The sequence below is a fragment of the Hippopotamus amphibius genome, chromosome 3 (assembly GCF_030028045.1).
Source record: "Hippopotamus amphibius kiboko isolate mHipAmp2 chromosome 3, mHipAmp2.hap2, whole genome shotgun sequence".
In the NCBI taxonomy this organism is placed as follows: domain Eukaryota; kingdom Metazoa; phylum Chordata; class Mammalia; order Artiodactyla; family Hippopotamidae; genus Hippopotamus; species Hippopotamus amphibius.
This window is the reverse complement of record NC_080188.1, coordinates 113,689,236-113,704,941: the sequence shown is the minus strand read 5'-3', so window position 1 is coordinate 113,704,941 and position 15,706 is coordinate 113,689,236. Positions and strand designations below refer to the sequence as shown.

At 36.6% G+C, this 15,706-nt stretch overlaps 1 protein-coding gene across 1 annotated transcript; it reads left to right on the top strand.

The window, feature by feature from the left end:
* Window positions 1–11,385: 11,385 nt before the first annotated feature.
* LOC130849426 (olfactory receptor 5B2-like) lies at window positions 11,386–12,330 on the top strand. The gene has a single exon (XM_057728311.1). It carries the CDS (start codon window positions 11,386–11,388, stop codon window positions 12,328–12,330), a length of 945 nt encoding a protein of 314 aa, XP_057584294.1.
* The last annotated feature ends 3,376 nt before the right edge of the window (window positions 12,331–15,706 follow it).

The window sequence follows — 15,706 nt, the reverse complement described above, 5'->3', positions numbered from 1 at the left end:
ATACATACACTACCAACTGTAAAATAGATAGCTAGTAGGAAGTTGCTGCATAACATAGGGAGATAAACTGGATGATGGGTGATGACTTAGAGGGCCAGGATAGGGAGTGTGGGAGGGAGTCGCAGGAGGGAAAGGACATGGGGATATATGTATAAATACAGTTGATGCACTATGGTGTACCTCAAAAACTGGCACAAAAATGTAAAGCAAGTATATTCCAATAAAGAGCTTAAAAAAATGAGTAAAACGCTGGGTGCTTAACATTACCTGATGAGTGTTAGTTATAATGTTATTATTAGGATGGAATGATAGGCTCTATGTTTGAGAAAGGTGGGTGATGAAGTTCAGGGATTCAGGTGTGGATGAGTTTTGAAGTCTTGCAGTCTCTCTCTTTGACTTCCTTTTTCTCGCACACTTGATCCACTGAAATTTTTGTGTCCTCCAATGTTTGTCAGTCTGTCAGTCCTCTTCTAGCATGAATGACTGTACCAGCCACCCCATATGAGCCATTTGTTTGCTTATTTTCTTTCTTAAAATCCTTATTTTAGCATGAGTTGAGTCTCCTTGTTTAAATGCATTCTTTCTCACTACTGTCATCTCATAGTTGAACCATAGAGATCAAGGGTTGAAAGTTCCTAATTTGTTGGCTGCCTTTAGTCTGCAGGTCTGTTTTGGTGGTGAGTTCCATGGTTAAAATTTTGTATCTGAATATGTTCTTGTGTAGGAACAGTGCTTTAAATCTTTCTCACTTGTATTTGAGTCCTTTAGAAGGCCATCTATCATTATTCTCTACAATTATACTCCTAATTCTTTCTCATCTTCACTTTATAAGCCTAACCCCTATGGTCCTTATGTTTGTAAACCTTTGACAGTCATAACTACTTGCAGAATGTAGTACTTTCTACAAACAATATTAACAGCCATATGCATTTATAATTATATTTATGCATGTCTGTGCCTATACACTTATTCATGTGTTTATGTATTTGCAAGTATATAAATACACATACCTTTTCTTTACTCCTCAGTAATATTGTGAGGTAGATAGTATTATTACTCCCATTTTACCATTAAGAGAACTGAAAACTTGAGAAGCTACGTAAAGTTGCACAATTACACAGTTCGTATGAGGAAGATTCAGGATTCAAGAATTAAACCCAACTGTGACCAAATCAGAAGGCTGTGCAGTATTTGTAAATGTGCTAGTAATAATAAGGATGAGATTATGGGGGAAAGATTACAATAGAGTTAGGATCTTGCTAATTTGATTAGAACACTTCTGTGGTTTAAAGAAGGATTATTTCACTCTCTTACATTTTTCTCTGTTCTTTTTTTTTTCTCTTTTGGCTCCAATGTGAGGACATGAGATAGTAACTAAGATGAAACTAAGACTTAGTAACAGGATCATCTATCCTTTTTTTGTTGTTATTCGTCTTTAGGAAAACAACATGATTATATTCCATAAGTATCACTAAAACTCCCTATTGATGGAAATTTTGACATTTAAATCCCAGCCTCAACTCACTGTTTTAGAAAAGAAAGGTTCACATCATCTCCTTCCGTGCTCAGATAACTCATAGTAGGTATAGCAGTCCCATAGATTTTACATGAATTATACTTCTCCCTAAAAAATGTATATAAAACATAGAAGCTTACCTTGCTGCTGGAAAAGAAGAGACAGTCAATCCTGAAGAGTGATTCTGAAATCAGACATTTAGTCATGGAATATTGCATGTATACTGTTAGAGATTTTCTTTATCAGATACTGGTCAAAAGATTCCAAGACCTCTAAGACAAGTAAAGATGGAGGAAAGAACCAAACATGGAGTTAGAAACCTGAGTAAAAGTCCTGAATCCACCACTAATTTTGACTATGCTCTTGGAGAAGTCACTTGTCTTCTCCTTATTTGGAAAATCATTAATAAAATTACCTCTTCCATATATTTCACAGAACTATCCTGTGATTAGCAAGTGAGGGAAGCTCTGTAAAACACCTTGCTGAGAGGTTATCATTTCAAAGTCAATCAATATGATTTTTATCTTGAGCCATTTTCTCTGGCTATGACTGCAGCATCATAGTAAATCCTCAGGTCGGGGGGTGGGGGATGCCTGCATGTACTTACAGCTACTAACAATCAGATGAGTAAATGATGGCCAGGTGGGCTCAGCACCAGTTTGGTGCCTCTAAAATGGTGTAACATTGAGTCGTGGGGATTTCAGAGGCTAATTTGTGGGAATCAGAAGGGTGTTATATAAACCCAGAATTCTCTGGGGTTTTTCCCCATGAGGGAATCCTTAGCTCTCATCCCATGCTCTTAGGGAAGAAAGAATTAAATTGCCTGTGGGATCCTGCTGGGTATGTTGAGGGTGTACACATGTTTTCCTTTTTTTAAATTATTTTTATTTTATTTTTGGCTGCTTTGGGTCTTCATTCTTGCAAACGGGCTTTCTCTAGTTGTGGTGAGAGGGGGCTACTCTTCGTTGCAGTGCACAGGCTTTTCATTGTGGTGGCTTCTCTTGTTGCAGAGCATAGGCTCTAGGCTCACGAGCTTCAGTAGTTGTTGCACACGGGCTCAGTAGTTGTGGCTCTTGGGCTCTAGAGTGCAGGCTCAGTAGTTGTGGCACACAGGCTTAGTTGCTCCATGGCATGTGGGATCTTCCTGGCCCAATGATCAAACCCGTGTCCCCTGCATTGGCAGGTGAATTCTTAACCATTGTGCCACCAGGGAAGTCCCCACATGTTTTCATATTAATTGTTTTCTCTTCTTTTTTTTCCCCATTTTCTCTTTAAAGTATAATTTGCAAACGATATCCATAGTTTTTAGTGTATGATTCTAAGAGTTTGGTCAAATTTATCTGGTCATGTAACCACTGCCACAACTGTCATATAGAAGAGTTCTATCATCTAAACAAAAACCCTGAGCTTCTTTTTGTGCCAAGGGCAGAAGATGATCAATGTCTTAAGCTCAAGTAGCCAAGCAGAGAGTGAATTCAACTTTCTACCTTTTTGTTTTACTCAGGTCCACCATGAATCGAATGATGCCAGCCCACATTGGGGAGGGCCGTCTGCTTCACTCAGTTCCCTAATTCAAATGCTGATCTCTTCTACAAACACCTTTACAGACACACTCAGAATTAATGTTTAACCATATATCTGGGCATCCGCTGACCTACTCAGGTTGACACATATAATTAACCATCACAGAGGGACTAGTTATTTTTATTTTGTTACTGTTTTCTATCTTGTAGCTATTTTTTCCCTCTTTTACTCTCTTGATGCCTTCCTTTGTGCTTTGTTGATTTTTTGTAGTGATATACTTTGATTCCTTTCTCATTTCCTTTTGTGTATCTTCTACCGGTACTTTCTTTGTGATTACCATGCGGCTTACTATAAAATGTCTTATAGTTACAACAAGCTCTTTTCAGCTGATAATAACTTAACTCCCATCGCAAAAACTCTACTCCTATCTACCTACCCTCCTCTTTATGTTATTGATGTCGCAATTTATATCTTTTTATATTTTGTATCCAGTAATACAGAATTATAGCTATAGTTACTTTTATCTGTTTATCTTTTATATTCTATACTAGAATTCAAAGTGATTTACGTACCTCAGTTACCATATTGCAGGATTCTGTATTTGTCTGTATATTTACCATTACCAGGGAGTTTTATATTTTCACGTGCTTTGGCATTGCTGTCTAACGTCTTCTCATTTCAACTTGAAGGACTGCCTTTAGCATTTCCTATCAGTCAGGTCTACCGATGATGAACTCCCTCAGCCTTTTTTAAAAGTTGGAGTATAATTGACATACAGTGTTATATTAGTTTCAGGTGTATAACATTGTGACTTGATACTTATACATATTACAGATGATTACCGCAATAAGTTTAGTTACCATCTCTCTCAATTTAAAGTTATTACAGTGCTATTGACTATATTATCTATTCTGTATATTACATCCTTATGACATTTATTTTGTAGTTGGAGGTGGTGCCCTTTAATCTCCTTCACTTATTTCGTTAATCCCCCACCCCTTCCTCTTCAGCAACTGCTTGTTTGTTCTTTGTATCTAATACTCTGTTTCTGTTTTTCATATTTGTTCATTTGTTTTTCAGATTTCACATACATGTGAAATCATAAAGTTTTTGTCTTTCCCTGTCTGACCTTATTTCACTTAGTATAATACCCTCATGGTCCATTCATGTTGTCACAAGTGGCAAATTTTTTTTTTATTCTAATATTCCATTGTATGTACGTATACACCACTTTTTCTTTATCCAGTCATCTATTAATGGGCACTTAGGTGTCTTCCATATCCTGACTATTGTAAATAATACTGCAATGAACATAGGGGTACATATACTTTAGAAGAAGTTCAAGGGACTTCAAATTACTGTTTTAAAAAAAAAACAATTTTTACCAGTTATATTGTTGTTTCAATGGAGAGAAGGTCTGTTGAATTCTTCACAGTGTTGTCTAGAAGGCCCACCACTAAAATTATTTTCAATAAATTTTTAATGTTGGAATTATTTCAGATTTACACAAAATTTCAAAGGTAGTATTGAGAATTCCTGAATGCCAATCACCTAGTTTGCTCAAGAACTTTACATCTAAAACTTTTTAATGTTATGTTACTGTGGTGCATTTTTCCAAAGAATTCAACATCAGTACTTTGTGGTTAACTAAAAAGTCAGGAGTTTATTCAAACTTCAGCAGTTTTTCCACTAATGTTCTTTATTTTCTTTTTTCTTTCTTTTTTTTTTTTGGTTATCACGTAAACAAACTAGCTATTTTTTAAGGCTATAAACTAATAGTGTGTTGCCAGCAATGTATAACTTGCACAGCCGCTATTAAGTTAAAAGAGAAAGGTATGGGGATATGAAGGAAAATAAATGAAGCAGGCTAGACAGTCATAGCTAGAAAAAATTTTGAGGTGTGGTTACTAGAATATGGGAGAAAACAGATAATAAACCTCCATGTTTTTGAAGGAATTGCACTGCTAAGAAAGCTATGCCTCCACTTTAAAAAAAAAAGTCTTTAAGCATTAAATTACCTCTAAAAATTCCAAATTGCATGGGTAGAAGTAAGCCACAAAACAATATTCCTCAAGGAGAAAAGACACTTCAACACCATTTCAGAAGTCATCATAAAAAATAATGGATTAAGAAAGTATCACCCAAAAGATTGAACCAGATTCTAAGAAAAAGAATGAAAAATAGAGTTCTTAATCAAGAGACAAATCAAGATCTAATGAAGAATTGTCATTATTCTCAGAGTTGGTGTTGGAGGGAGAGTCTTTGTGATGTCAACTCAGCAAAATTTCAGAATTGGCTAATTTGTGTTCCATTATTCTCTTTTATGAATGAGGGTTTTTTTCCCCTTATTATCTTTCCCTGCGTCAACATTATATATTGGATGTGTATATGGGATGAGTTAAGTTTTCTTTGTAGTTCACAAGTTGCTGATGAGAAACAACCACATCTGGACTGAATGAAGATGACAAAGTTATCTCTTAGACATACTGATAATTGAGCTTCTATAGTGATTTGCTGGAAATTTAAGTTGTCCCCTGCCAGGAATTTTGATTGGAACTCTACTGAGCCTTTGTCTTTTCAAAATTCAGAATTCTGAGGCCAGCCCTCTAGCATCTCATCCCATTGCCTTCAAAATATGACTATGACTTGTGAGTGAGGTTGTCCTTTTCTTGAGACAGAGTCCCCTCCTCCAGCAGTTGTTTGTCTCTTTGTATGAAGAGACTTTAGGGGATTTTACTCTACCTTTTAGAAGAGTTTGGCCCAGTTCTTCAGCCTCAAGCAATCCAAAACTCAAAGACTACCAGTAACGTATGAAGATTTTCTTTTTGCTCCATCTCTATGAATATCTGTTATTATCTGTTTATTCCATTATAGCCATCCAAGTGTGTCTGAAATGGTATCTCATTGTCATTTTAATTTTCATGATTTATGATCATTTGTATCTCTTCACGTGGTTATTAGGCACTCATATACCTTTTTTTGGTAAAATGTATTTTCAAGTTTTCCCAATTTTTTAATTGAGATGTTTGTCTTCTCATTATTGAGTGGTAAGATTTCTGTATTCTCAAAATAATCTTTTTAATCAGATATTTGATTTGTAAACATTTGTGGTTTAATTTTTTAATTTTATAAATGGTTTTTCTTAATATAGAAACATTTTGAATTATAATGAAGTTAAAATTATAACTCCAGAATTTCTAATTGTTTCTTTTTTATAACTTTAATGTCTTTGTTGATATACTCTATTAGATAAGTCATTGTAATCATATTTTCCTTTAATTCTTTACATATTGTTTCCTTCAGTTCTTTGAAAATATATGGACACCCTCAGAGAATTTCTATTGACTGCTTTTTCTTGTTTTCCTCCTAATTTTCATGCTTCACATTTTGTTGTTGTTGTTGTTAAATAAGTGGACACTTTAGACAATACAGTGTAGAAACTGAATTCTGACTAGCCAGGAGCATATTTTTTTAAATGATATTTATTTATTTATTTATTTGACTGTGTTGTGTCTTCATTGCTGCACGTGGGCTTTCTCTAGTTGTGTTGAGCGAGAGCTACTCTTTGTTGCAGTGCGCAGGCTTCTCAGTGCAGTGGCTTCTCTTGTTATAGAGTATGGGCTCTAGAACACAGTCTCAGTAGTTGTGGTGCGCAGGCTTATTTGCTCTGTGGCATGTGCGATCTTCCCAGATCAGGGATCAAACTCATGTCCCCTGCATTGGCAAGCATATTCTTAACCCCTGTGCCACCAGGGAAGTCCTTGATATTTGATTTTGATTGTTTGTTTAGTGAGCTGACTGTACTAATTTTAGAGTCTGTTTTCATGTACTGTAGAGCCACTGAAGTCTCAGCCCAGTCTTTTAAAATCTTATTTTTTTTATAAGCCTGTCTTTTTAGGGGTTTCAACTATATTATTGGCCAACCATTGGTCAGAGTTTTCCTTATACACATTTTGATGAGAGGGTCTGAATGTGGGTTGGGGATCACATCTGAAATTTGGGCAGTTGACAAATCTGCTTTGGCTTGTCTTTTCTGTTTGTGCAGGTCCTCAAAGTCAGTTGGCATGAGTAATTGGCATCTGCTCTGTTCTTTCCTGGGTGTTTTCATAATCTTGAACATGTCCACAACCTTCTCAACACCCAGGGAAATGTCAGAACTTTTCAAAGCCCACATATTATTTTCTAAATATCATTTAAAACTTTAATTTTCCTCTTACTCTCTCCAAACAGTGTCACAGCTTCAGGCAGCTGTGATTTGGCCTTCTTCAGTAGTTTTACCAAATGCTATTGTGGAACCAATATAAACAACATAACTTCCTCATAGCCTTAGTACTTTCACTCAGATACTTCATTCTGTCAGGAACACATGAAGGAATTGAGATGTATTACCAGTGGGAATGCAAAATGGTACACTATTTTTTTAAAAGCTGGCAGTATCTTATAAAGTTAAACATAAACTTACCATATCAGCCAACAATTCCACTAAAAGGTATTTAGTCAAGTGAAATGCAAAGTCATGTTCATACACAAACCTATATGCAAATGTTTATAGCAGTTTTAACTGTAATCAATAAAAGCTAGAAGTAAACAACTTGGTTAGATCCATATAATAGAATACTCTTGATAATAAAAAGTAACAAACTGCTGACGTGAGCAACAAATGGATGAATGTATTATGTATTGTCCTAAATGAGTAGCCAGACCCCAAAAGCTACATACTGTATGATTTCATTTACATGACATTTCTCACAAAGGAACAGTCATAAGGACAAATTCACATTCCAGTATCTGGGGGTGGCAGGAGAGTTTCACTGAAAAAGAATAGGGAAATTTGGGGGCAGATAGGACTGTTTATTTTTTGTTTGTTTTGTTTTGTTTTGTTTTTTTTTAGGACTGTTCTTTATTTTGGTTGTGTTGGTGGTTACATAATCCTATATGTTTGTCCAAACTCTCAGAACTGTACACTAGGACTTTCCTGGTGGCGCAGTGGTTAAGAATCTGCCTGCCAATGCAGGGACATGGGTTCGAGCCCTGGTCCAGGAAGATCCCACATGCCTTGGAGCAACTCAGCCAGTTCGCCACAACTACTGAGCCTTCATTCTAGAGCCCTCGTGCCACAACTACTGAAGCCCACACGCCTAGAGCCCATGCTCCACAACAAGAGAAGCCACTGCAATGAGAAGCCCGTGCACCGCAACAGAGAATGGCCCCGGGTTGGCCGCAACTAGAGAAAGCCTGTGCGCAGCAACAAAGACCCAATGCAGCCAATGAAAATAAATAAATAAATTTATTAAAAAGAGCTGAAATTGTTAGTGAATTAATTGGGTTAAATAAAATATAGTATAAATATTTCTTAAAAAAGAACTGTACACTAAAATATATGAAATTGGCTGCAGATAAATTATACTGAAGCTGGAAAAAAGGGAGAAATGACACGAAATTAGCGTAACTACATCTGTGTGCCAGCTCAACACACCAAGCTGGTCCTCACAGGCAGTTTAATTGCTTCCTCCTGAAGCAAGTGGAAGGAGCGCCTATGGCTATCCCCATAGGGCTTGTTCTGGGATCTCCAGGTCTCTGAAATTCTCTCCTTGTTTTCATTCATTAGCTTCTAAAAGCCCCAAGTAGTTCTTCTCTTTGACATCAATTTAGAAGGAACAGACTATATACAGAGCCTCTTCGGTAATTTATTTACTCACCTGAATGTGAACAACTGTTAGTACACATGCGGGCCTCCACAAAACCAAAGATTTTATGTGAGTCTGCGACCATCAACAGGGAAGACCCCCAAGATAAATATGATATTGAATGTAGTCAAATGATCACCCTTTCCTGACTTGTTTGATGAACCTTCTTTCGTTAGCTCTTCATGGTCACAATTCTGTGAATTATGCTGAGGTGTCACTAATATTGTCTATTTCACAAAGAAACCAAGCTTGGCAGAAGGTAAGTGACAGTGATAAGGGCACCTTTTGGTTAGTGCCACAGAGAGAACTTCTTCAACAGAATTTACACATTCTATCCTGGCAGAGTTTCAGACCAGATAAAAAGTCAGGATTTCCAGTACCTTTTTTCAAGAGACAGGTAAGTTTCTATATTCCATATACATTTTGAGTGAGAAGGCTAATATATGTAACACCAGTGATGAAACTGATACTATGAATTATTAGAGCTCAAAATAGAATGTCATAAACATTTTTCGGAAGGAAACTGAGAGTCAAATTACAAAATACTTCCATGAGCAGGAAGTTCAGGGATACTTATGAAACACTATGTTATATTTCTAAAGAGGATGGGCAAAGTCACGAGACAGACGATGTTCTGATTGAGTCGATGGTTATTTCATTTTGTTTACTATCTTCCCCTGTTACCCTAGGGGAAACTCACAAGAAAGGTTTGAATTGCCAGTTGTTTAGATTCCAGAAGGGTCCTTATGAGATTATGTAGATCTGTATCCCATTCACTGTTCTTTACTTCATAATCTCACCCTTTTCATGACATCTAGAAAAGTTGGCAGAGCAGTCATTCAGAGCATAGGTTGTGAAAGGAATTTAGATCTTGGATTTCCTTCACATTAGACGTGAACTTTAGGAAATAACTTCTCAAATTCTCAGTTTTATTACCTGCAAAGTATTGATAATAGTGCTAACTTTTAATGTGAGCATTCATTGAGACATATCTATAACTGAATATATAATTCTCTTACTAGAAATCATAGGACACAGCACATGCTGTAAATTGGTATAGGTTATTTTATCATGTTTGTCAGAAGTTTGTAAAAACAAATGCCTTTAGAGACTAGGAATGTATAGTGAAGTAGCAGCATGGCCAGAGAAAGATTTTGGAGAAAAGTAACTGCCAAAGAATAAATGTACTTCTAAAGGCTCCAAATTCCAATTAATTAGAAAATGAAAACATGGAGCTTGCCCCAGAACAGATGTTCAGGCTAGAATTAAACTCCTGGTCCATGATTTATCAATCCTTTATTTCTGTGATTCAGCTAAGGAATGAGAGTGAAATGAGTAAAAATGAGTTTTAAAGAAGAAAAATCCTTCAGATATGGAGCAGAAGGAAAATTAAGCAAGATAGACTGAATGTCCTTGAATTTTCATATGAAATGTCTGGTAGAAAGTGAGAAATCCTGGAGGGCACAGAAAAGGTTAAATGAACCTATGTGTGAGGAAAGGCAAATTGAGAAGTAAATGTACTGAACTTCAAACTCACCCACACCTTGAGGCCCTGCAAATCACCACCCACCTTTCCTAAGCCGAGATGGAGACCATCATTTCATCCTAATGATAACATAACAATTCATCAGGACTGTGCTAACACCCAAGCTGTGCTTCTAAAAAATGTATTATCTCATTTAGCTATTGTAATAATTGCTTTTGAAAGATCTTATTAACACCTTATTTTATAGACAGAGAAAATGAGGCTCAAAAATGTTATTTCAGGAATAATGTCTCCCAGGCATTAAATCGTGGGACTGCTTTTGCACGCGTATGTACCTCTTTCCAGAGTGCAAGCTCAAGCACTCAATGACACAGTTTCTCTTCAGAATTGCCTTTCTGGTTGTGCATGCCTCTTCCGCTGCTGTGCTAGTTTCCCACTATATCATACAGTTTATATATATATAAAATATATATTAGTTATAGATACATCTAATATATATTAGTTATATTAATTATATATACTATATGTGTATATATATTAGTTACTCCACTGTGCACCCACAAACATTGAGTTTGGTCTAGTGTATGCAATGAACAAATATTAATTTAGTTAAAATAAATTCAATTAAACTTCAGTTAAGAGCATGTGTCTTGGAAGTCACTCTGGCTGGGTCCAAAGCTTGACTCTGTCAGTTGATACTCATGTAAACTTGCTCAAAACACTTAACCTTTTATAGGTTTATTGAGAGGATGAAGCATGTTTAAACATATTAAACATAAATGTGTACTTGGAGTGAGCACTGTATAAATGTAAGCTATCGATGAACTCAAGTGATCTGATCTGGGAGACGTATTTATGGCAAATATGTGACCTTTGACAAATAATAACCTCTTTCTGCACCACAGTTTCTTCATTTGCACAAGTGGAAAGTTAGCCAAAGAAACTGTATGAATCTTTCAGCTTCAACAGTATGTAGCTATAAGATAATTTATTTACTAAGTTTTTTGTTCAAATTTATGCTTTTCGATCAGAGAATCATGAGAGTAATTTATTGCCATAATAAAAATGATAAAATAACAAGGTGTTTATATATTTAAATTTCAGTGCAAACTCTTTGCTGTTTAGCAGATGCTCCTTGCTTTCTCATTACTACAGAGAATTTTGAAATTCCTATGGAGAATAATACAGATGTGATGGATTTCATCCTGGTGGGTCTAACCAATGCCCCAGAACTTCAGATTCCCCTCTTTATTGTGTTCACCCTCATTTATCTCATCAGTGTTTTTGGAAACCTGGGGATGATCACGTTGATCCTGCTGGACTCCCGTCTCCACACCCCAATGTACTTTTTCATCGTTAATCTGTCTTTGGTAGACTTTGGCTACTCCTCAGCTGTCACACCTAAAGTAATGGCTGGGTTCCTTAGAGGAGACAAGGTCATCTCTTACAATGCATGTGCTGCTCAGATATACTTTTTTGCAGTCTTTGCTAGTGTGGAAAATTTCCTCTTAGCCTCAATGGCCTATGACCGCTATGCAGCAGTGTGCAAACCCCTACATTACACCAGCACCATGATGACAAGTGTGTGTGCACGTCTGGCCATAGGCTCTTATGTCTGTGGTTTCCTGAATGCTTCTGTCCATGTTGGGGGCACATTCAGCCTTTCTTTCTGTAAATCTCATATGGTCCATCACTTTTTCTGTGATATTCCAGCTGTCATGGATCTCTCTTGTTCTGATAAACACATTAGTGAGGCAATTCTTCTTTTAATTTCAAGTTTTAATGTCTTTTTCGCTCTTCTGGTAATATTGATTTCCTACCTTTTCATATTTATCACTATCTTGAAGATGCACTCAGCTAAGGGATATCAAAAAGGTTTGTCCACCTGTACTAGTCACCTCTCTGCAGTCTCCATCTTCTATGGGACAATTATCTTCATGTACTTACAGCCCAGCTCCAGTCATTCCATGGACACAGACAAAGTGGCATCTGTGTTCTATGCTATGGTCATCCCCATGCTGAACCCTATAGTCTACAGCCTGAGGAACAAAGAGGTTAAAAGTGCATTCAAGAAGGTCTTGGGGAAGGCAAAATTCTCTCTAGGATTTGGATTTTAATGTTGTATGATAATGCGCAATAATCTAGTTTCATTTCTCTCAGGTTATCCCATTCACTGTTTAGCCCTACAGTACATTTAATTCCTAAAATTATATCCACTCAAAAATCTGTTTTCTAGTAAAAATAAAATATATGTAGTACTTGAACTAAATGTGTCTCCAGTGAAGTATGAGATATTTGGGGTCCTGCTTCTTAAAAACCTTATGAATGGTCTTTGATTTATTCACTCAACACACAGGCATTTTCTCTACCATGTGCCAGTGCAAACATACATGTAAGTCAGTAGGACAAATAAGCCTATGAACAGAGATACATGTGGGCATTTGGGCATGTGGTCCCTTACACATGGCTATGGTCAATTTCAAGTGTAGGTAGTACAATAATTTAAGGTCATCTAAAGCTATTAGAATAAAAATTTATGTCTAATCTTATTTATTTCTTTAGTGGAATATCTGTTCTAAGAGTCTTAATTGGAGAAAAAGTTATGTAATTCTAAATGAATTCTGTGCTTTGTTGGTGCATTTCATTGAAAGACACATAAATATCACATTTAAATGAAGTTATATTTCTGTCTTGGCTGAGTCATTTTATGGAACCAAATGTTCACATTACAATTTTCAAAAGGATGAAAGAACTCAAATACAAGAAAAATGGAAGAAAATAAAAGTATTTTCAAGTTGTTATACATCAGCACAAACTTTCATAATGTTTAAAAAAATGCACTGAGAGTATCAATAACATTGAATATTGTTCTATCTGAAAATGCTCTGAAATGGTTAATGCTTCTCATTTGTTCATACTTGAGTTAGGTCATCTTTTTCACTCTCCAAGGCTTGTCCCCTACTGCATTCACACTGGTTTCCTTGCTATTTCTTGACAACTCCACATACATTTCTACCTTAGGACCTTTGTACTTGCTGCTCCCTCTGAATGGAATCTCCCTTACTTCACTCAGGGTGTCAAATATTATCCTACCACAGAGGCCTTCCCTGACCATCTTTATAAAATAGTCACTCTCTCCTACCCACATACACCAACTCCTCACCCTGAATTTTTCTTTATAGTCCTTATCACTCACCTACTGGTTTGTTAACTGTTTTTCCTAACTAGAATGTAATTTCCCTAAGAACAATGACTTTACCTCTCTTTCCTATCATGTGCTCCTCAGTATCTAAATGAGTATGTGTTTCATAGTAGATTTGCAATAAACAATTATCAAAAGTACCAATAAGTTTGAGTCTTTTTGTACCATATGTTAAATCTTTGAATCATTGATGGTTATATTACAGTTTACTCCCCTTAGTAAACTTGTAGATATACATCTAGAGCATTTTCAGAGTTACAGTTTATCTTCTGCTTTGCTGAAATCTTTTAATCTACATTCTAACTCAGTGCTTGCATGCCCCACTTTTGGCACAACGATTTCCTAGAAATCCTGTCAATGGGTAATGTCAGATCATCTCAATATGTCATGTAAAGTGGCAAGTAAACACCAAATAAATTCTATTGATAAATCATAAGTATATATTAATATGAGATTATATAAAAGTTTACTCTGATTTAATTTGGAAAATTACTTCATACATACTGATTATACACCTAACTGAAATGCATCAAAATGTCCGTATGGAATATAGACCAGAAAATATCTGTCAGTAATAAACATAACATGCATTCCATATCCTGGTGTAAAGAACAATCATTATGCATTTATTTGACTCTCAGGGAGCTCCATTCCATACTAAAGCTCTAATGGGAATGTGCACAAATGGCTCCTTTTTGTCTCTACTTAATTATTGACTTCAACATCTCAACATTTGTAAGGTCATGCTTGAATTTACTAAGATGACCATGCTTCTTGTGGGCAGTGTGTTATATCATAAGATCCACCTCTGTGTTTATAGTGATGCTTTTCTTGTTCACATTTAATTATTTAACTTTAGAATTATTTTAAAGTTAGAGCAAGTTGTTGTATAACAAAGGGAGTCCAACTCGAGGATGGAAGATACCTTAGAGGACTGGGGCGGGGAGGGTGGGGGGGACTCGAGGGGGAGACTCAAGGAAGGGAGGGAATATGGGGATATGTGTATAAAAACAGATGATTGAACCTGGTGTACCCCCCCCCCAAAAAATAAAAAAAAAAAAAAATAAATAAATAAAGCTCATTAAAAAAAATAAATAAAGTTAGAGCAAATTTCCAAAGATCATGTAGAATGTTCCCATGTGAACCTGTGTAGGTTGAATAGTGGCTCCCAAAATATCCACATTTGAGTCCTGGAACCTGTGAATGTTACCTTACGTAGCATAAAAAGGACTGTGCATTTGTGATTATGTTAAGAATTTAAGCCTGATCAATTACCTTGGATTATACATGTGGGTCCTAAAGGAAATCATATGTATCCTTGCAAGAAGTCAGAGAGAGATTGGACCACAGAGAGAAGAGGAGAAGGCAATGTGATCTTGGAGACAGAGATTTGAGTGATGCAGCCACAAGCCATGGAATGCCACCAGAAGATGGAAGGATGGATTTTATTCTACATCCTCCACAGGGATTAGGAGCCCTACCATCATCGCACTGATTTGGGCACAGTGAAACTGATTTTGGATCCCCGGCTTCTAGTACTGTGAGAGAATAAATTTCCGCGATTTTAAGCCACCAAGCTTTTGGTAACATGTAAGAGAAGACATAGGAAACAAATAAACCCTTGCCCAGATTCCCCTATGTTTTATATTATTAACTTATTAAAAAATTTAATAACAATTATATGCATTTGAGTGCAACATGATGTCTTGATATACCTACACACAGTGCAATGATTATTACAGTCAAGCTAATTAACATATCTCTCTTCTCACCTAATCACTTTTGGGTGTATGTATATTGTAGCACCATTCACAACAGCCAAGACATGGAAACCACCTAAGCATCTGTTGAAGGACGAATGGATAAAGAAATTGTGGGGGGAGGAGATCCAGGTGGCAGAGTAGGAGGATGCTGAGCTCACCTACCCCCACAAACACATAAAAAATACGTCTAAGTGTGGAGCAATTCTCACTGAAAACAAACTAGAGACTGATAGAAAGACTCTTATACAACCAAGGCTATAAAGAAAGATCTGCTGGGAGTGGGGCAGGAAGGGAAGAGAGGAATTAGCTCCGGACTTGCGCCCCTAGGAACGGACACAAAGAGGCAGGGAGATCCTCGATGGGGAGTGAGCAATTCCAAGCACATATTCAGCACCTAGGGCCCAACACTGGGAAGAGAAGTCCCCTTGGCTGGTTTGAAGACCAGTGGGACAGGCTAGGGAGCTGTAAGAAATGTAGAGTCCACTGGTGAAGAGCTCGCACACACTGGCATACCTCCTTTCTCCCCCT